At 43.2% G+C, this 21,330-nt stretch overlaps 1 protein-coding gene across 1 annotated transcript in view; it reads left to right on the top strand.

Annotated features, from left to right (window-relative positions):
• Positions 1 to 21,330, top strand: part of LOC126336153 (uncharacterized) — a 146,439-nt gene that overhangs the window by 109,269 nt on the left and 15,840 nt on the right. Inside the window, exon 4 of the mRNA XM_049999645.1 lies at positions 18,442 to 18,604. Within this exon, the coding sequence (XP_049855602.1) occupies positions 18,442 to 18,604 (163 nt within the window). The remainder of the gene's footprint in view (positions 1 to 18,441; positions 18,605 to 21,330) is intronic.

Here is a 21,330-nt window from a genome sequence, read left to right as displayed (position 1 = left end):
CTATATCATCAAATTTCCCATGAATATTTTTAGCTAAGCCTTGAAATTTTGCATCTAATGCAGTGCTTTGCTCACTACACCTTCCTTGAATATTTTTAGTCAAATTCGCAAATTTTGCTTCAGACGCAGCGCTTTGTGCGTCAAATTTCCCTTGTAAATCAGTACTTTGTTCATTAAATATTTCTTGAATATTTTAGTCAAACCTGCAAATTTTGTATTAGACTCAGTACTTTGTTCATTGAATTTCTCATTCAGCTTTTTCTACATATTGTAAGAGATGTTATTGAACGTATCTGTTAATCTTCGAAACAAATCTTCAAACGATGCGATCGGCTGCGTCGCTTGCTCAGTTTCTTTACTCGTTCCCAGGTTACATGTCTTCGGATTCCACTACATTTGGAGCATTTGCGCGTCCGGTTTCCGAAACGTCAATTTCGAAAATGGTTCAAATGACTCTGAGCACTATGGGACTTAACATCTATGGTCATCAGTTCCCTAGAACTTAGAACTACTTAAACCTAACTAACCTAAGGACATCACACAACACCCAGCCATCACGAGGCAGAGAAAATCCCTGACCCCGCCGGGAATCGAACCCGGGAACCCGGGCGTGGGAAGCGAGAACGCTACTTCACGACCATGAGATGCGGGCGGGCGTCAATTTTTTCCATTATCACATCGGCAGCACTGTCGTCATTAACATTCGATTGTCTATCTGTCTCGTCGCCGATATTCGTAGTGGAAAATTTTCCGTATTTCGGCACTGGCTAATAGAAACAGTAAAATATGGTAACGCTGACTTTGAATGATAATCAAATGAAGCTGGACAGCGTACTGAGTTTTTAACACTACTTGCAGGTGCAATATAATTATTAAGCAAGGACAAGATGGCAGCCTGAAGGGCTAAGCAAAACATTAGAATAATGAATGTGTCATCTTGTCGCGGTTCAACGCAATGGCAGACATGTTTGACAACTATTAACAATGGGAGTTAACATTAAAATGCAAATTAACACCAATGATGTAGTTAACGGAAAAAAATGCCAAAATATGAGTTACTGAGCTCGCGTTTAAAGTTGTCAAGCATGTAAAACAGGCTGAGAACGATGACGTCCAATACCTTTTAACAGATGTGAAGCGCAGCGTCGTACTTTCCTAACTCCAGGATTGTACAATATTTCCTCTTTCACTGGTCGTCTAAACAATTTACCATCAATGTCCCGTTATTTTAAGATACAACAATTCTCCATAACAGGTAGGCCCTCGTAAGATAGACCATGAAATATAGAACAAAACATGTATTAGTACAAAAATAATGATGTCTGGCCCCACGTTGGGCGCCAGAATGACACGTTTCCTAGCCTTAAAGGGGAATAAAAAAAGTGAATTAGCATTCCAAATTAATAAAGAAGGAGGAAAGTGCCATTAGATGGCGGTCGCGCACGTATTGTCGTAAGCAAAACGGGCCGAGTTAGGCGTGAAGTTGCTTGTGTAAATTTAAAAAAATAAAACATGGACCACCATCAATAATTTGAACGAAGCGGGGCCTGTGTCCGACTGCTGTAGGTCGCACAACGACGTCACTGTTAGTGGACGGCGGGCCGAATCATTCTTTGCGTCACTCGCGTGAAAACTGCGGCAGGATGCAAATGAAATGATCGGCGCACCGATCTCAGGGACGTGGAGCGATATACGCGGTTTAAGATTAATGACTGAACACGAGAAGTGTTCGGCCATGTACTTCCACTAACAATGGATCGTCGGCGCCTCTTTTACAGCCGTGATCGTCTGCAAAACATAAATCATAAAATATTAATAACAAAGTGACATGGTGGGCTGAAATTTAAAAATGAAAATCATAGTAAAGTTTCCTTTGACTATATTATAAGCACTTAAGGTGCATTTTAACATAGATCCATACAGAGAGTCATGACAACGCGTCCGTACCTAATCAGAGCGGAACAGAACAGAACAAAAGCCAGCGAACTTTAGACAAAAGAATTAGACATAAAAAATGACTAACGAAATTAAACAAAGTGAAACTTCTATAAACAAAGGTTGTACGTCAGCAGATACATCGATAAGTACACACAGATGAAACTATAAGACAGGATGTAATATGGAATCTCTGACTCCGTAAATGTAGGAAATAAGTTTAAAAGAAAAATAAATACTACAAATTAACACGTAATACTATACCTTCCAAGTTTACGTAGCAGTTCCCTAACACACTCATCTGGTCGAATCGACCCGTAGGTAAACCGAGCAGGACACCTCTGCATTGCTTTCAGGTCTTCCTTTAATCCAACCTTGTAGGGATCCTAAGCACTCGAGCAGTACTCAAGAACGAGTCGCACAAGCGATCTGTATGCAGTCTGTCTTGTCGATGAACTACGTTTTCCTATAGCCCTCCCAATTAACCGTAGCTGGCCAGCTGCCATTCATGCAACCGGCTTTACATGCGCGGCCCATTTCACGTCGTTTCGCAACGCTACGCCTAAATATTTTATCGACATGATTGGCTCAATCAGCATACCATTACTAAATGATGTGGTCAGACAATTCAGTAATGCGTCTTCTGTCAGTCCGTATTAAGTTGCACTTATGTACAATCAAAGCAAGTTGTCATTCATTACACCAATTACAAATTACGTAAAAGTCAACCTGAAAGTCCTTATGAAAGTTTCCGGTACACAGCTCTGCTAGCAACAAACGATCTCAGATTCCTGCTGACCGCATCTAACAGGTCTTTTGTGTGTATGGAGACTAGGAGCGGTTGTATCTTACTTCTCTGGAACCACTCAGATATTACGTATGTCTTAGATGAAAGCCAACCATTGTACTGACAACGTACTGGAGCTCTACTCCTCTTCGTGGCAGTGACCTGCTTGAGACGTGCATGGGTCAGGTATACTGTCCAAAAGGAACACAGCGATCATTGTGTTACGCATCAATTGTTATTTGAACAAAGTCATTTCCATAATAAAGCCTGTTTCGAAAGATTTTATAATATGTTGTGATGTCTTTACTCCTTGTTCTGTTTTGTCTTCTCCATTGTTAGGATTATTTTATTGCAGGCTCGTATGGCAGTTTTATTTCAAAGACAATAATTACAATGAAGTCACCATGATTTATGTTAGTTCCCTGGGCATTACAAAAGGCGGGACGTGATTCTCAATGGGCTATGTGGTCACCACGGTCCGCAGTGCATGCTCTGCAACGTGCTTCTATACTGGGTACATGGTTGGTAATGAGTTCTTGTGACGGTGTTCCATTACTCCACCAGCGCAGTTGACAACTGCTGGATAGGCATTGGTGCACGTGGACGTGCTGTAATATGTGTCCCCACCACATCCCACACTTGTTCGGTGGGAATTAAGTCGAGGAACGAGCATACCAGTCCATTCGCAGGATATACTCTCGTTCCAAGAGTTTATACATCTGCGCTTTTAGATAGGACCGAAATACCCCTGAAAAGATGCACATGGGAAAGAAATATAGTGCCAAAGTAACACTGAGCGGTGTATGTACCATGAAAATGATGTGGAGGTCAGCACGCCCATGCAACATTATACCTCTGCACAGTATAAGACTTGAGCCACAAAAAAGGTCATTTTCCACAATATTCCTGAGTGCATTACTTGTTCCCACCTATCGTCCAGCATTCTCAAGGATGATCGTTGTGGTGAGCCACTACATTAACCGGTCAATATTATTGTGACGATGTACTCCTTCCCCATGGGGGTACATTAGGCTCTGACTATTTTTATGGATAACAATGCATGACCGCATACAACTGCACACGTGGGGGCTCTCTTGGAACGGAAAGATATTGGGCGTATGGTCGGGCCTGCACATTCCCCCGATTTAAATACCATCGAACACATGTGAGATGTGTTCGGGATACATACTGTAGCACCATCTAGCAGTTGTCTGCCGCCCTTCTGGAGGAATGGAACGCCTACCACAAGAACTCCTTACCAGCTTTGCGGCCAGCCTGCGAGCACCTTGCAGAGCATGCATTGCCGCCCATGGCGATCAGATAGTCTATTAAGAACCGTGTTCCGTGTCCAGGGGACCATCATGTATCGAGGTGACTTCAGTGTAAGTATTCTGTTTGAATGAAAGTGCCATTTCTGTTCGTCTCATTGAGTGTTACCTTCAGTTATCTTTAGTATTATACTGCAGCAGTTCCTTATGGGTATGGTCCAAGTTTCATCGATCTATGTTACTTGGCAGCGACACAGCATGCGGAAGTTACTCTTCTCCTTCAAGTTTTACACACCAGTGTATTTGATTGACCCAAGGACCCCTGATGGAGAAATACAGAAAAGATCATATGTGATAACTATTCTGTATACATTTGTTAAGTGTATAATGAGGTAGAGTGTCAAACGCTTCCCGGATATGTAGGAATACAGCAGCTGCCTAATTATCCCCATCTATAGTTCACAGGCTATCGTGTCTGAAAAGGACGAGCTGTGCCTTGCTTGCTACATATTGACATAATCCTTCCTTTCTGTCTAATAAATTAATTGTATTTTAGCATGTAATACGCCCAAGGTTCCTGCAGCACACCGACATTATGGATATTGGTCTATAATTTTTATTTTGCCCTTCGTATAATGGAGAGTATTTTGCACTTTTTCCGATCGCTTAGGATTGTTCGCAGTGCGAGATACTCAGGATAAATGAGCGTTAAAAATGGGTGAATGCCACTGAGTACTCTCTGCAAAACCATATTGGAAGCCCATTAGGACCTGGCAGCATATTCGCTTTCAAATGGTTTTGTTGGTTTTCAACAGCCGAGAAGTCTATTTTTACGTTATACATGTTAGAGATTAGACGTCACATGACTGACGGTAATTCCGAACGAACGTTCTGCATAAATGACGGCTTTTTTTAAAGCGATGTTTAACATTTAGGTTTTCAGGCTTTACTTTTGCTGTATTTTACTTTTGAACCAGAGTGGTCGATGAGCGATTCAGTAGAATCTTTCGACCCACTTAGAGTTGAAACTTTGTCCATAATTTCTGTAAGTCCGCTGTATTCGAATAAAGTGATGTCAGTTTGTTTACTAAATAGAGATAACGGCAGCTTATCTGCTCTACTAGGCATAATTTATTGAATCTAGTAAACCTTGTAGCTACATAGACGTCAAGGTCACTAATCCCTGTCACTTTACTAAGATTGTCGATGAGGTCAGGTATATTTGCAGTCACAAGGTCTGAAATACACTGAAGCGCCAAATTAACTGGTATAGGCATGCGTAATCAAATACAGAGATATATAAACAGGCAGAATACGGCGCTGCGGTCGGCAACGCCTATATAAGACAAAAAGTGCCTAGCGCAGTTGTTAGATCGGTTACTGCTACTATAGTGGTAGGTTATCAAGATTTAAGTGAATTTGAATGTGGTGTTATAGTTGGCGGGCGAGCGAGGGGACACAGCCTCACCGAGGTAGCGACGAAGTGGGGATTTTCCCGTACGACCATCTCACGAGTGTGCTGTGAATATCAGGAATCCGATAAAATATCAAATCTCCGACATCGCTGCGGCCGGAAAAAGATCTTGCAAGAACGCGACCAACGACGACTGAAGAGAATCGTTCAACGTGACAGAAGTGCAACCCTTCCGCAAGTTGCTGCAGATTTCAATGCTGGACCATCAACAAGTTCAGCGTGAGAACCATTCAACGAAAGATAATCGATATCGGCTTTCGGAAGTGAAGGCTCATTCGTGTACCCTTGATAACTGCGCGACAGAAAGCTTTACGCCTCGCCTGGGCCCACCAACACCGACATTGGACTGTTGATGACTGGAAACATTTTGCCTGGTCCAACGAGTCTCGTTTAAAATTGTATCGAGCGGCTAGATGTTACGGGTATGGAGACAACCTCATGAATCCATGGATCCTGCATGTCAGCAGGAGACTATTCGTGTTGGTGGAGGCTCTGTAATGGTGTGGGGCATGAGCAGTTGGAGTGATATGGGACCCCTGATACGTCTAGATGTGACTCTGACAGGTGACATGTACTTAAGCATCCTGTCTTTTGCTTTAGGGTGCAAAAACAACTGGGGTCATACGCGTCCAAGTCAAAACTACAGAATACGAACCCAGAGAGGAGTTAAACAACCATACGTCAGTCCCAATTGACGGAATAGAAGACAGCTAAATTCAGGCACGTGGAAAAAGGGCTAAAAAAGACACCATACAGAAATGGAGGTGGAGAGATAGCGTCATTTAGCAAATGACGATGGCTAAAAGGGCATTGGCCAATACGCAGCGGACTTAAAATAACCTCTCGCCGGCGAGTGGGTCGAGAGGAGGTCGTCCAAGCCTCTGGGAGAGGCTTAATAAGCCGGAGGATCCTGTCTGATCACCTGCATCCATTCGTGTCCATTGTGCACTCCGGCGGAAATGGGCTATTTTAGTAGGACAATGCGACATCCCACACCTTCATAATTGCTACAATGTGGCTCCAGGAACACTCTTCTGAGTTTAAGCACTTCCGCTGGCCACCAGACTTCCCAGACGTGAACATTATTGAGCATATCTGGGATGCCTTGCAACGTGTTGTTCAGAAAGATCTCCACCCCTTTGTACTCCTACGGATTTATGGAAAGCCCTGCAGGATTCGTCGTGTCAGTTCCTTCCAGCAGTACTTCAGACATTAATCGAGTCCACGTCGTTTTGCGGCACTTCTCTACTCGCTGGGGCGCTCCACGATATGAGGCAGTTGTACCAGTTTCTTTGCCTCTTCAGTGTATCTCTCTTACGTGTGGTCTGCATAGCTAGCTGAAGAAGGGAGTTACCAAACAAAACATTCAGAGCTACTTCTTCCCATTCCACTGGTAGTGAAAGCATAGACATCTGTTCCTTACTCGTTGGGTTAAAATTTCCTTCCACTGCTATTCCATGATCGGAATACTTTCAGTTACAAAGTTCAATCTTTCTTTGAATTTTTCCACAACCATTGTAGCAGAATCAGTTGGGCACTAGTTGTCGTGACCAGACGAAACTGCTTTCTTTCGGCCATAATTGTGGGTTCTTTGATTGGCCTGGGAGAAGGCTCAACAAACTAGAACACGTGAAATATTAGTTCACTTTAGTACATGAATGAAGAAAAGATTTATTTACCTTTTTTACATTTCTTTGCCATAGGTCTGCTTGGCAATTTACAACTGTCATTCACTACGAAATCATTACCTGATGCAAATATTAACAAATTATTCTCTTGCAATACAAAATGCATCATTTACGAATCTACATTTCATCAGAACCCTTAACTGTAACTGTCTTACACCATCATGTAGACTGCTGTATCTGGTGTCTCGGACAGGGCTGATCTCTTGCATACTCCTCACTGTATTGACCTTAGTGTGAGGGCGCTGCTACGATGAGAGGGAAGTGTGGTCTTCTCTTGTGCCTCCCATTGTTATGGACTGCAGCGAGCCCTCACTAAAGTCTGTGGTATCGATACGTGTTGCCAACTTTCATGTGACGGCATGATCTCTGGATGATACCATATTCCTCTTTCCTGGAGGATGCGGGGGGCACGTATGAATGCGGACACAGATGATGAGGTAGGGAAGATAACTATGGCCCCACGAGGGCACTGGGAATAGCAGCTGAAATTCCAGTCGCAGTATGCTCCAGAAATGCAGATGCTGTGGTAGGCTGGACAGCTGAGATGTGACGATCTTCTGAGGGTGGCTCGTCCACGGAAATCTGTTTGGGTAGCTGGGCAGGAGCCGACGCCAATGACGTCAGTGGCAGTGGCGGCGTTGGGGAATTTACCTCCGTGGGCACCACAGTGGACGATGCCAGCCATGACGGGTGGAGATATGGCTGCGACTGCAGGTGTGGATCCGGGCAGCGTCCTGGTCACCGGTCAAACATTCTGTGGCAGAATCACTGATACACTCGTATAGTCATCATAACTGATTTGTTGGCACCACAGTAGCCCAGCAGAACCATCGACGACATACCAAGAAGGTCCAATTGCTTTGTTAATGACTGTATGCTCTCAGTGCTGTCGCTTGCCAACGACTTTGTAAAGCCGGCCGGAGTGGCCGAGCGGTTCTAGGCGCTACAGTCTGGAACCACGCGACCGCTGCGGTCGCAGGTTCGAATCCTGCCTCGGCCATGGATGTGTGTGACGTCCTTCGGTTAGTTAGGTTTAAGTAGTTCTAAGTTCTAGGGGACTGATGACCTCAGAAGTTAAGTCCTATAGTGCTCAGAGCCATTTGAACCATTTTGACTTTGTAAAAGACGTCATCCCATGGCTGAAACTTTGTCCGAACTTGCGAAACGAACTGTTTCCACGGCGTCCGTAGGGTCACGTAATAGTGTATAGTGACTACGACCTTGTATCTATTCTTCCTGCCACTTCCCGTCCAGTGGCAAAGAGAGGTAGAAAAATTTTCAATGCCTGAACCCCTGTGTTGGAGAAATGGAACATCTCCATATGACTTTTGAACGTTCCAACGAATTGTTCAGCTTCATCTTTAGACTGTGGGTGAAAAGGTGCAGTGGTCACACGGTTATGCCATTGGTAGCACAATACTGTTGGGAATCGGCTAACGTAAACTGTGGACCATTGTCCGAGATCATGACCTCGGGAAGACCTTCAAGACAAAAAATAAAACACAAAGCCGATATCTTACCTGCAGTAGTGGTACATGTCATGCGGACAACAAAAGGAAGCTTACTGTAAGCATCTACCACTAATAACCACCGCGTGTTCCAGAATGGACTGACAAAATCGGTATGAATGCGCTGCCATGGTCCGTACGGACGTGCCAGAACTAACTGCTTTACCACGCAAACAATGCAACGAACGGTCATTTTCTCTGTCTGAGCGCCCATGCCCTGCCGTGACGGTGAGCGAGCGTCTTCCTGTGTACTATGCCCACATGACCTAGGTGCAATAAAAACATAGCTTCCTGCTGTAGGGATTGAGGAATCACAACCCACGCATCGCCGTTCTTTGTATGCAGCAGCATAACACCTGACAGAGCGGAAAGCACATGACGATGCGAAAAGTAGCGTCGCGCCACAGGATGCGGAATTTGTTTCAAACTGCGTGCCCACCAATGGCACACTATTGCAAAACAGCCGAAGAGCTGCGTCAGAAGCAGATGCTGCGGCAACTCACCGAAAGTCGAGAGGAAAATTTTGAAGACATCGATTTCAAAACATGCCTCCTCAGGTGAATCAAACACTGTGTCAGTACCGACATGTCAATGTTCGAATGTTGAGCAATTGGTCTGTACAACAATTCATACAGCTAATTAGATAATTTAGAGCCCAATTTGGAATTTTTGCGCTGAGGTGGGACAGGTTTGGCACGATTGGACAAGGCCGTCAGAGGCTGATGATCTATCATCAAATAGAACCGTACAAATACTGGAGGAATTTTGGAACAAGCTTCTCTATCTAGCTGAATGTAGCTCTGCACTTTGTTAAGTATTTTTGAGGCAAAAGCAATAAGTCTATCAGGAGAACCAATCTTATGGGAGAGCACCACTCCTATCCTGTATAAAGATGGCTATACAGATAACACGGCAGGGTCGGCTGGGTCAAAGTGTTTACAATGTCTCTTTTAATTGCTGAACTACGTTCTGGCATTCTTTGGATCTCACAAAAGGGACATGTTTCTGGTACAGCCGGTAAAGTAGAGCAGCAATTTTCGCGGCGTTAGGAATGAATCTTATAAAAGGGACGAATTTGCCCATGGCGGGTTGGAGCTCCTTCATGTTACGGGCCACCAGCATATCTTTATTCACAGCCAAGTGCGATATAGTTGGATTATACTCTGCGAATTCTTCCCAGAAGGACGAGCTCTTTTCCTTTCTGCGCTTTAAGCCAACACCAGAAAGAACTTGATACAAACAATCTAAATTTGCTAAATGTTCCACAGGCACACAACTCGTGACAACAATATCGTCCAGCTAATTAGTACAAGACGGGATTTTCACTGTACACTGTTCCAGGAACCAATGAAAAACTGCAGGAGTTGAAGCACTTCCAAACGGTAGTCATTGAAATTGGAACAAACCAAAGTGAGTGTTTATCACAAAGTACTGTTTGGACTTTTTGTCGAAAGATAACTGTACATATGCCTGCCACAAATCTATTTCTGAGAAGTATCTACCCTGTCCCATCTCTCCATCACTTCCTTTAGGCATGGAAGAGGAAAAGAATCCACTACAGTTCGTGGGTTTAATGGTGCCTTAGCAAACAAACGTAAACCACCTGAAGGATCCTTCAGACTGACCAAGAGCGGTGTTTATTGGCTTACAGAACGAGTTTGATAAGCCCATTGACTTAGCATCTTTGCAGTTCCTTTGCCTTGTCCTTCACACCGATTTGCGCTTCAAAGTCTTTTGCCCTTCCTATACCTGGTTCAAGTAGTTCCTTGTACGCACTACACAAATCAGAAACATTATTGGGAGACACAGAAACACTGATTTGTAACACACTGTTCTGAATGTACAAGTTGAATAAATGAAATAAATCTGATACAAATATGTTTGCTCCGTTTTTAGAACTGAATACATGAATTGAAACGCATTTTGTCACTGCCCGAAAAGTTTCTGCCAAACCACACATCCCAAAGACGTCAATTTTTTGCTCGTTGTAGACAGACAAAATAGAAGTAGGCTGCTGTTGCGATGGCTACCGGTTGTGGAATAAGTGCATTTATTTATCAGCGAATCTGAAGGACCAGTGTCCAACTGTAACATAATTATCTTGTGTTACACTTTTAAAAGAATAAAAAGTTTTTTAACCTGCCTGCACATTGCAGCAGAAGAATTCCGCGAGGCAGAGTGCTTGATCCGACTCGCACCTGCATAAGTGGCGTGATCTTCACCGTGAACGTTTGTTGACAGTAAAGCTGTGGCTGCCGATTGCTAGCACAACGGAGACGTTCTGTCTTACCTTGCCTGCCTCGTAGACATACAATTTGTACGTGATCTTCACGTCCACACTGAAAGCAACTATCATGACACCATGGACAATTTTTCCAATCACGTCCCGAAAGGTAGTGAGGGCGCGATTTTCTCCCAGGGCTTTGTACATACACTGTGTGCTGCGAGACAGGAAGTTTTTACTTCTACTGTGATTTCTATTTGTCTAAGCACTATTCTTAATTACTTAAATATGGGACTGAGAGCCTGGTGCAAAACCAACAAATGAAACACAAGAAGCGTCTAACTCAATCTCTGTTTGAGGTTTCACTACAGACAGAACTATATTTAAATGAGCGTCACGCAGTTTCAAAACTGCAGTCCGAATGCGTGCACCTGATACATTCTCAACAATAGCAACACGTAACATGACGTCAAAAATGGTTCAAATGGCTCTGAGCACTATGGGACTCAACTGCTGTGGTCATCAGTCCCCTAGAACTTAGAATTACTTAAACCTAACTAACCTAAGGACATCACACACATCCATGCCCGAGGCAGGGTTCGAACCTGCGACCGTAGCAGTCGCACGGTTCCGGACTGCGCGCCTAGAACCGCGAGACCACCGCGGCCGGCAACATGACGTCACTGTAGTTAATTCCACACTAACATTTACACACACATGTGTGGTGAGACCTCTCAGTTCTGCTATCCACGGTTTAACTATCTGAGCAGGCTGCTGCTTCAGATGAAAAAATTTAAACTGGGCAGCTGCTGCATGGATTTCATTGTCATATATTCATCTGTCAGTTTCACAAGATCGTCATTCGTGACTTTCTTCGAAAAAATTTTGGCGTACTGTTTCACACAGAGTTGATAACCGTGCGATAAATGGTAGACTAAAAGTAAGCAATGCACTACATACATATTAATTTGCAGGCGGGAAGTGTGCCTCTAATTGCGTCCTGCAGTCTGACCATTCTTCGATCTGACTGTGGTATGGGAGAAATTTTTGAGCAGTTCCCGGCGATTGTGCTGCTTGCTTCTGTAATGAGGACGTCAGTTGTCTGACAATAATTAGCAGGTGCCCTGTCAGCTGCATCTGACACTGTGCAAGATCGGCGAGAGACGTGTCCTGCGGTAGCTACGTTTGCCCTGACATAACCGTGGGTTTTATGATTGCTCTGGAAGAAGGCTCATCAAACGAGAACACATGAACTACTAGTTCACTGTATCACTTAGATGCATAAAAGATTTATTTAACTTTGTTACATTTCTTCGACTCAGGATTGCTTGATAATTTACAACTTTCGTTGACTATGAAAACATTACTTGATGCTCACAGTACAAACTGCAACATTTAGAAAAGTATATTGGATGAGAAACTCCAACTGTCACTATCCTACGCTATGATGTTGGCTGCTGTAGCTGAAGTCTCGAACTGGGCTGAGCCCTTGCATTCTTGACACTCTATTAAACTCGGTATGAGGATTCTGCTGTGCTGACAGTGAGAAGTAGTCTTCACAAGTGCTTCCCGTTGTTGAGGACTGGAGCGTGCCCTTCTAATGTCAATGGTATCGGTTTGTGTTGTCAATTTCGATGTGGCACCGCGATCTCTAGACAATACCAGACTAATGACTGCTGTGTATGCAGTTGGGTCGGTTACTCACGTCCAAAGAAGTTCACAGTCCGAATTTCGATCACACTAGACATTGTTGGATGTAAGGTCTGCCAGTTATGCAAAACACCGTTTTTTACACGTTCACAAACATGTTTCAGCACCTCTGTGCCATCATCAATGGGTATCTGTCTTATGTAATCTGTTATGTGAAAATTTTTAATAAATGATTGCAAAATTACAGAAATATTTAGTTCAAACAACAATTTTGTTTTCTTTTGTTAATAGCTTTACATTCGGTTTGCATTATTTTGCAGGATCACTTCCGCATTATTTCTTACAGGTAGCTTGTCATCTGCAACCATCGATGCTGACGTGAAATTTTGTTGGGGGTTAACCTATCATTTTATGCTTTAAACGTAATCTAGTTTGTCGTGATATTTCGCGCATATATTCGTTTTTACTCACGTTTTGTATGGCAAGCCCTTTTTTCCTCAGCATCGTGATGTTGTGAAGCACACGTAAATGTAACACACATTTTCAGAAATATGAAAAGCACGTTACACTTCACCAAAATACACTATAATCGTGGTTGTTGTGTGTCCCAACCCAGTCAGTATTCAGTTGTTTAACAGTGAGTTTGGCGCCAAATTTGAATTTTGTTTTTATTTTTATCTTTGTGTGTGTGTGTGTGTTCGCTCTGCACGCTTCTTAGTTGTTTTTTACGTGGTCTTCCTTTAGCGTGTAAAATGATGAGGCTTTGTAGACTGTAGTGTATTTATTTAACGTGCGTATTTGTGTGTGGATGGATAGGTGTGAGTGGACTTTTTAGCTGTTTGTGTTGTCTTTTCTGAAAAGTTCCTTTAAAGTGTTAAATAGTGTGCCCTTGCTGAGTGTAGTGTATTCATTTATGACCTGTTTTCCTTCTGAGCGTAATATCTTTCCTGGAGAGCAGTGAAATCTTTGCCATAGCTACGAATGTTTCATCTGTTAACTACTTCGGGTCTTCGTATTTCCAGTCTCTGTGTCTTTTTGGTGATCCTTGTGCACGACTTTGTGCACAATGGAAAGGAGAGGTGGGCTACAGAGTGGTGTGGCAACTGTCATTGTAGGGAAGCTGGACAGGAGCGGAAATGATTAGCGAACAAGTTAAGACAGTAAACAGAGGATTTACTTAACTCGCATTTCTTAAAGTGTATGAATGCTCATTACAAATAATGCAGCCGGAAAATAGTATCCAGCTTATACATTAGCAGCAAGAATGAGGCTCTCTAAACTAAATCCCTCCTACCTGTTTCTTGCTTCTCTCTGTGGTTTTGACTATTGTAGTATTGGTCGTCCTTCTGTCGTTCTTCTGGTTCTCCTTTGCTCCTGTTATTGTGCTGTACCTCTCCTTTCTTTTCTTCTTTCCCCTGTGTATTTATTTTACCAGGAACAAGGGACCGATGACCTCTATTTTGGTCCCTCCCCCCCCCCCCCCCCCCCCCCCCGTCTTTTAAAACAACCAACCAACTGTGAACTAAAGAACAGACGACGGTGTTGGAGCCGCAACTAGTCGGCGTCTGCCTAACGTCACGTAGCGAAGAGGCTCCAAGTGCGAGTGAGCTGTGTAGCTGCCGCCAGCCATCCTATACTGCTGCAGAACCTCGGGGCGTGGCTCAGCGGGCGTGCACCATTGGGTCTGCTAGATCCCGTATGACCGTTGTCGGCGTATGACGGAAACTTGCAAATCCGTAGCCAATCTTGACGCCCATGGTGTGGTATTGGTACATGATACCACAGTCATAAAAAAAGTCATGTGTGCTCCGTGTGTAACCTGCTACCCAGGTATCCGCTTTCATTGTGAAGCACACACCAGACTTATGAAAGGAAGTGCAGACCAGAGCACAGTTCCAGAAACCTAAAGCAAAGTCCGTCATGGCCTTTGTTTCAAACATGCCACGTGGATCCAAATCAGTGGGCTCGGTCGGATGTGGGTGTGACACTAAAAGTGGTAAGCTCTATTTTTACCTGCGGGCAAGAACAGAGTCTTCTTACCTCTGCCAGCCGCCTGTAGGAAATGCCGTTGGCCTCAGAACTAAAGCGACAATTTTTGGTGCTGACATGAGCTTCGACTTGCGGATGGCTGCACCCCTCCCCTCCGACTCCTCGCATCCACGAGACGGAGCGAGGGCGTATTCGGTTCCTTTCCTGTCCTAGACTTTGTTGCCCTAAGCGGCTCTTCAGCCCATGTACACGCTGGAGCTCCGAGTGAACCAAAATTGGGATATATGGAAGCCAGTTGAATAGATTATTAATTAGCTATACGATCCAAGTACCACGTGAATGACTTAACGTAATGGTGAGGGACGAATCAGGTTATTGGTAATTAAATCAGTTTGTTCTTAAATTGTTTGCATCCTGATCATTTGAAGATGGCCTTACATAAATGAAAAGAACATGTAGTTTAAAATCAGAAATAAGTACACTATGTAATCAAAAGTATCCAGACACCTGGCTCAAAATGACTTACAAGTTCGTGGCACCATCCATCGGTAATACTGGAATTCAATATGGTATTGGCCCACCCTTAGCATTGATGACAGCTTCCACTCTCGCAGGCATACGTTCAATCGGGTACTGGAAGGTTTCTTGGAGAATGGCAGTCCATTCTTCACAGTGTGCTGCACTGAGGAGAGGTATCTATGTCGGTCGGTGAGGCCCGCAGTCGGCGTTCCAAAACATCCCAAAGGTGTTCTGTAGGATTCAGCTCAGGACTCTATGCAGGCCAGTCCATTACAGGGATTTTATTCTCGTGTAACCACTCCGCCACAGGTCGTGCATTATGAACAGGTGCTCGATCGTGTTGAAAGATGAAATCGCCATCCCCGAATTGCTCTTCAACACTGGGAAGCAAGAAGGAGCTTAAAACATCATTGTAGGCCTGTACTGTGATAGTGCCACGCAAAAAACTTGAAAACACGACCACACCATAACACCACCACCTCCGAATTTTACTGTTGGCACTACACCCGCTGGCAGATAACGTTAGACGGGTGTTCGCCATACCCACACCCTGCCATCGGATCGCCACATTGTGTACCGTGATTCGTCACTCCACACAACGTTTTTCCACTGTTCAATCGTCCAATGTTTACGCTCCTTACACGAAGCGAGGCGTCGTTTGGCATTTACCAGCGTGATGTGTGGTTTATGAGCAGCCGCTCGACCGTGAAATCTAATTTTTTTCACCTCCCGCCTAACTGTCATAGTACTTACAGTGGATCCTGATGCAGTTTGTAATCTTGTGTGATGATCTCGATAGACGTCTACCTATTACACATTAAGACCCTCTTGAACTGTCGGCGGTCTCTGTCAGTCAACAGACGAGGTCGGCCTGTACGCTTTTGTTCTGCACGTGTCCCGTTTCCACTTCACTATCACATCGGAAACGACGGAGTCTGGAAATCTCGCGTACTGACGTATGACACAAGTGACACCCAATCACCTGACAATGTTCGAAGTCCGTGAGTTTTGCAGAGCGCCCCATTCTACTCTCTCACGATGTCTAATGACTACTGAGGTCGCTGATATGGAGTACTTGGCAGTAGGTGGCAGCACAATGCGCCTAATACGAAAAACGTATGTTTTTGTGGGTGTCCGTTTTCAAAGAAAATTTCTATTGGAGTTGCCCACAAGGCCCTTTCTCTTTTAATTTAAAATTTAGTTATGCCATATGTCAGCTATTCAATATCAACAGGTTTATGCCATGGATTATTATAACAACTGCATACACAGATATTATTATGAATTCTCGGAACACAAGGTAAATCTAAAATGGTGACAAATGATCGTCAAAGAAGGAAATATTATATATTCCAATGGAGGAACACGGATCGTAGATCACTTGGTGTCATGTTGTAAAAATGGGACACTAGGAGGCCGAATGTGGCAAACAAGGCTAATGGTTGCGTCGAAGATTTGGCAGACTCCACGGAATCCGGGCTTGAAAACAAATAAATAACTATCGTAGTTATTCTTAAGTTAGTGTCCTTAAACTTATTTTTTTTCTCGTGGCTTTAATCTATTAGAGTTTAGTTCTTACCTGTTTTCTGAAAGATAGCTTTCGAAAGAAAATCCTTTTGAGGATAAGATGAAAGACTTTAGCCTTGCAGAAAGACGCCATTTGTATCATTTAAATTTGTTTCTGTTAAACACGTGACTGATACATATAAGCCTAAGTCGACATATTCTGCTTAGTGAAGTAGTCTTGTGTTTCGTGTAAATGATCAACTGAAATACATTGCCATCGTGATTTTTTTTCTATTTATTTGAACGATTCATTGTCAAAGGAAATTCGTTAGAAGATACTGCAGGAGTCTGATTCTTCCACATTAAAAAATAAGTATTTAAAGAAAAATCTGTTTAATACAACGTATTATAACGGACTGAAAAATGGTTTTAGCGTTTCTCCTTCTCTATACAGATTCCTAATTCCCTACGGATATTTCTGAAAATCTTTGCGTGTGAATTTTGAATGGGTCTAGCAATACTTGTAAAGTCTAAAACGAAAAACGTGGGGCGCATGGAATAGAAAACTGATGCATGAATAGTTCACATAAGTCAGTAACAACCGTTTCGCACTCCAAATGATGTGAACCGTTGCGTGATATTTCTAAAAGGGAGCGAGTTGCTGCACTCTGTGCTATTAACTATTGCATGCGCCCCACGTTTTTCGTTTATATGGTATAAGTCTGGTCATAGTTATTAAAAATTCTCGAACAAATTTTCTGGACTATCTGTATTATGGGCTTAGGAATCTGTATGAGGCAGTCAGTTTTAAAAACGTGCTACATTAAAAAGTTGTTTAATTAAATACTTGTTTTCTCCTTTACAGTTTTCTGTGAGTAAACTTTTTCAATCGATTTCAGTCATTTTCATGAGATTACGCCACACACGGTAAATTTCAGATTTCGTCTCCTACGTATATGTCTCGGAAACTCCGTGATGGTAAAAATGAGACAGATTCGAATACGGAACCTTAGAAGCAACTGTTCTTAACGAGAAACTTTCGCTGTTGGAACAAGGAATGGCGCAAATAGCAGTAGGACGCTTAGTACTCCCCTCCATACAACATACACTAAAGCGAGTTAATTGCGCTGTTATCCAGTCCTGAGGTAAGTTGAAAGTTTCAAGTTTCTAGCTCATCGGGATTCTAATTTAAAAACTAATTTCAAAATTTGTACCGTGCGGACAAAAACCTGGCAGCAGAATTCAAATGTACTGACTCGTGATGATGATCCATTCCAAGAGTAGCACCACAGGATAAGTGTAAAATATGGTATTAGAAGATCGGCGATCAAAGGCTGATGTTGAAATCATGGAAAGGAAATCACTGGAACTGTTCTATAATGGGGGACGTCGATTTAATCTACCGAAAGGGTTATGACAAGTTTTTTCTGTGGCTCAAAATTGGGTCTTTTTTATGAATTGCCTCATAAGAAGTAAGGGAATAACCAGAGCAAGTTTTCTGGGTCAGCTTTGTGGAAAAAAGACAAAAGAACTAGAACATAAAACGAAAAACATTACTTTTCTGTCAGGAACATGCGTACCTCAGATTGTTCGAACGACCACTACACTAATCAGGGCTGGCATACTCACACCGAGGATGTATTCGACTTACTGAAACACGACAGTAACATTGCTTACCTAAATTTGGGTCAAATCGATTAAAAAGTGCCTTCTGGACCTAAAAGAGAAGTGTTTGACTACTGAGGAACAACGTTTCACGTTGATTGGGCTTGTACATTTTAGCATGAACCAAATAACAAATAACACCAGGACGTTACACAGCTACTACTATATCAGTGGATGAATGGGAGTTGGAAGGTTTTCATGTGGACTGATTTCAGACCTTGTTTACAGGGTACGTACCCCTTCCGCAACTTCTCCATGGAGGACCATCAGCTGGAGAACTTCCCCATACTGCCGTACGGTCGCTTCCGCCTCGTAATCTACTTCAGCAAGGACGACAAACCACTAGGGTGCCTCGACATTCAGATCCGAATCAGAGAAAAGGAAAACGTAGGTAAGTAGCCAAACCACCACTACATTACTCTACACAAGGCATCTATCACAGTCTACACTACTATTTCCAGGTGTTCCTCTTTCACGAGTACACAAAGTATAACTGCTAACCGAACGAGTAACATTTTTTTCCTTTTTTTATCACCCCTACGCCTGGTATTCGATGGACAGTGGGACTGTTGTGCATAATTAAGGTGTTTGCCTCACATTAAAATGATTAGAAGCCAATTGCATTACAGTTACTAGATCTGCTAATCACAGCTCAGCATTAGTCATGAAAAGGGCCCAGATTTTAATGTACAATCAACAAGCAAAGTATGTAAATATTTACGTAATGATATTGGGCAAAATGTACAAGAAAATATGTAGCATCAAGAAAATGTTTTATTAAACATTTAACATAAAACGACAATTTCAATATCAATTTCTGAATCACGCTATATTAATTTATATCCAGCACCAATGATTTAATTTCTTATTTTGAAACTCTATGCTGGGCCAGCAAAAGAAAATGTAGTTACCAAAATGACGGTAGACCGTCTCCATAGGAATTACCTTTCATTCTGAGGCATAATGAACAGTCAGAGACTTCTCCAAATCCTCTGTTGTCAAAGAATGCCGCAGATCAGAAGGAACGTTTTTGTAAGAGAAAAATGGTATTTCCACATCATAGGACGTAAATGGTGCAAATTGTGATCAGACACTCAATGAGGTATGATCACTGGAGGGAATTATTCTGTTGCAGACAGCAGCGAAAGTTGAGTAGCCTTTCTAACACTGTTGGAAATGAATAAGATCTCAGTGGGTTCTTCTCCGCCGAGTACACATACGGCCGTTCGTCGACGGCTAACTACGTATGGCAGTTACTCATCTAGCGTAGCAAAATTTGCAACAATTATTTTGTAACAAAAATGTAAATAGTTTTTTTATTGAATGAAATTTTCACTCTAGAGTGGAGTGTGAACTGATATGAAACTTCCTAGCAGATTAAAATTGTGTGCCGGACCGAGACTCGAACTCGAGACCTTTGGCTTTCGGGGACAGGTGCTCTACGAACTGAGCCACACAAGCACGACTCACTGCCTGTTCTGACAGCTTTAATTCCGCCAGTACCTCGTCTCCTACCTTCCAAACCTCACAGAAGCTCTCCTGCGAACCTTGTAGAACTAGCACTCCTGGAAGAAAGGATATTGCGGAGACATGGCTTAGCCACAGCCTGGGGGATGTTTCTAGAGTGAAATTTTCACTATATAGCGGAGTGTGCGCTGATATGAAACTTCCTGGCAGATTAAAACTGTGTGCCGGACCGAGACTCGAACTCGGGACCAAGCACGTGCTTAGGGAGCTCAGTTGGTAGAGCACTTGCCCGCGAAAGGCAAAGGTCCCGAGTTCGAGTCTCGGTCCGGCACTCAGTTTTAATCTGCCAGAAAGTTTCAGTTTTTTCTTAATGTCGGTTAATCAGGAGTTTCCTACCCGCAATATTTTTGTAAGAAACGCTTGATGTTCATTCACTTGAAGTTTATGTCGTGGAATGTTCGCAATCAAGCATGGAGCCGCACATCGTGGAAAAATTCGTTTGTGGAAGTTCTAGTATTCTTCTTTGATATCAGTAACATATGCTTCTGAGACGATTGCACTGCTTTGTTCTTCGTGTGCTCATCAATACTGTGGGTTCTCCTATAAAAAGTATCCGGATACTTATTAATGGACATCAGTATGGATTGTGTCCACCCTTCGCCTTTATGATGGATTGAATACTGTTGGGAACACGTACAATGAGATGTCCGAACTCTATTGAGCAATGGCAGCACATTTTTCCTCAAGAGCCGAAACCTGGATAGCTGGTGATGTCGGATAGTGGCGTCTAGAGCGAAGTCGACTTTCTGACTCATGCCGAATGTGTTCTGTTGGGCTCAGGTGGGGATTCTGGGCAGGCCAGTCCATTCCAGGAACGTTATTTTTCAGAAACCATTGCCTCACATCTGCTGCTTTATGACAGGATGCATTATCATGTTGATACAAACATCGTCTCTGATCTGTTCCTCTACTGGACCTATTACACAATGGCAGGAATAAAGGCCAGCCAACCAGTTGCAAAAAATGGTGGTTGACCACGGTTTCGACGGATCTAAACCAGTCTTCTTCAGAAGGGTAGAACTGCATACAATGCGATAACTTATAATGAAAACGGCATGGACTAGTATTACTTGTCTAGCAGAAGCTACACTCTACAGAAAGTGTAGGAATATCACAAACAAAATGGTATGTGTCAACATGCGGCAAGTAGTACTTACAGCTTCACATTAGCAATTCACTCAGTAAAAACTGCTTTCACATGTCATTTATCAGCAACGGTCTGTATGTCCATATGTAAAAATTAAGGCCCCTAGAATCAAGGACTTGTAATATCAGTAAAAACAATCGCTTAAAGTAACACACCATGTTAGTACCTACAGTATGTGATCAAAAGTATTCGGACACCCCCAAAAATATACTTTTTTCATATTAGGTGCATTGCGCTGCCACCCACTGCCAAGTACTCCATATCAGCGACCTCAGTAGTCATTAGGCATCGTGAGAGAGTGGAATGGGGCGCTCCGCGGAACTCACGGACTTCGAACGTCGTCAGATGATTGGGTGTTACTTGCGTCATACGACTGTACGTGAGATTTCAACACTCCTTTACATCCCTAGGTCCGCTGTGGTAGTGAAGTAGAAACGGAACAC

The sequence above is a fragment of the Schistocerca gregaria genome, chromosome 2, assembly GCF_023897955.1.
Source record: "Schistocerca gregaria isolate iqSchGreg1 chromosome 2, iqSchGreg1.2, whole genome shotgun sequence".
Lineage (NCBI taxonomy): Eukaryota > Metazoa > Arthropoda > Insecta > Orthoptera > Acrididae > Schistocerca > Schistocerca gregaria.
Note: the sequence above shows the minus strand (reverse complement) of the source record. Positions and strands in the feature narration are given on the sequence as shown.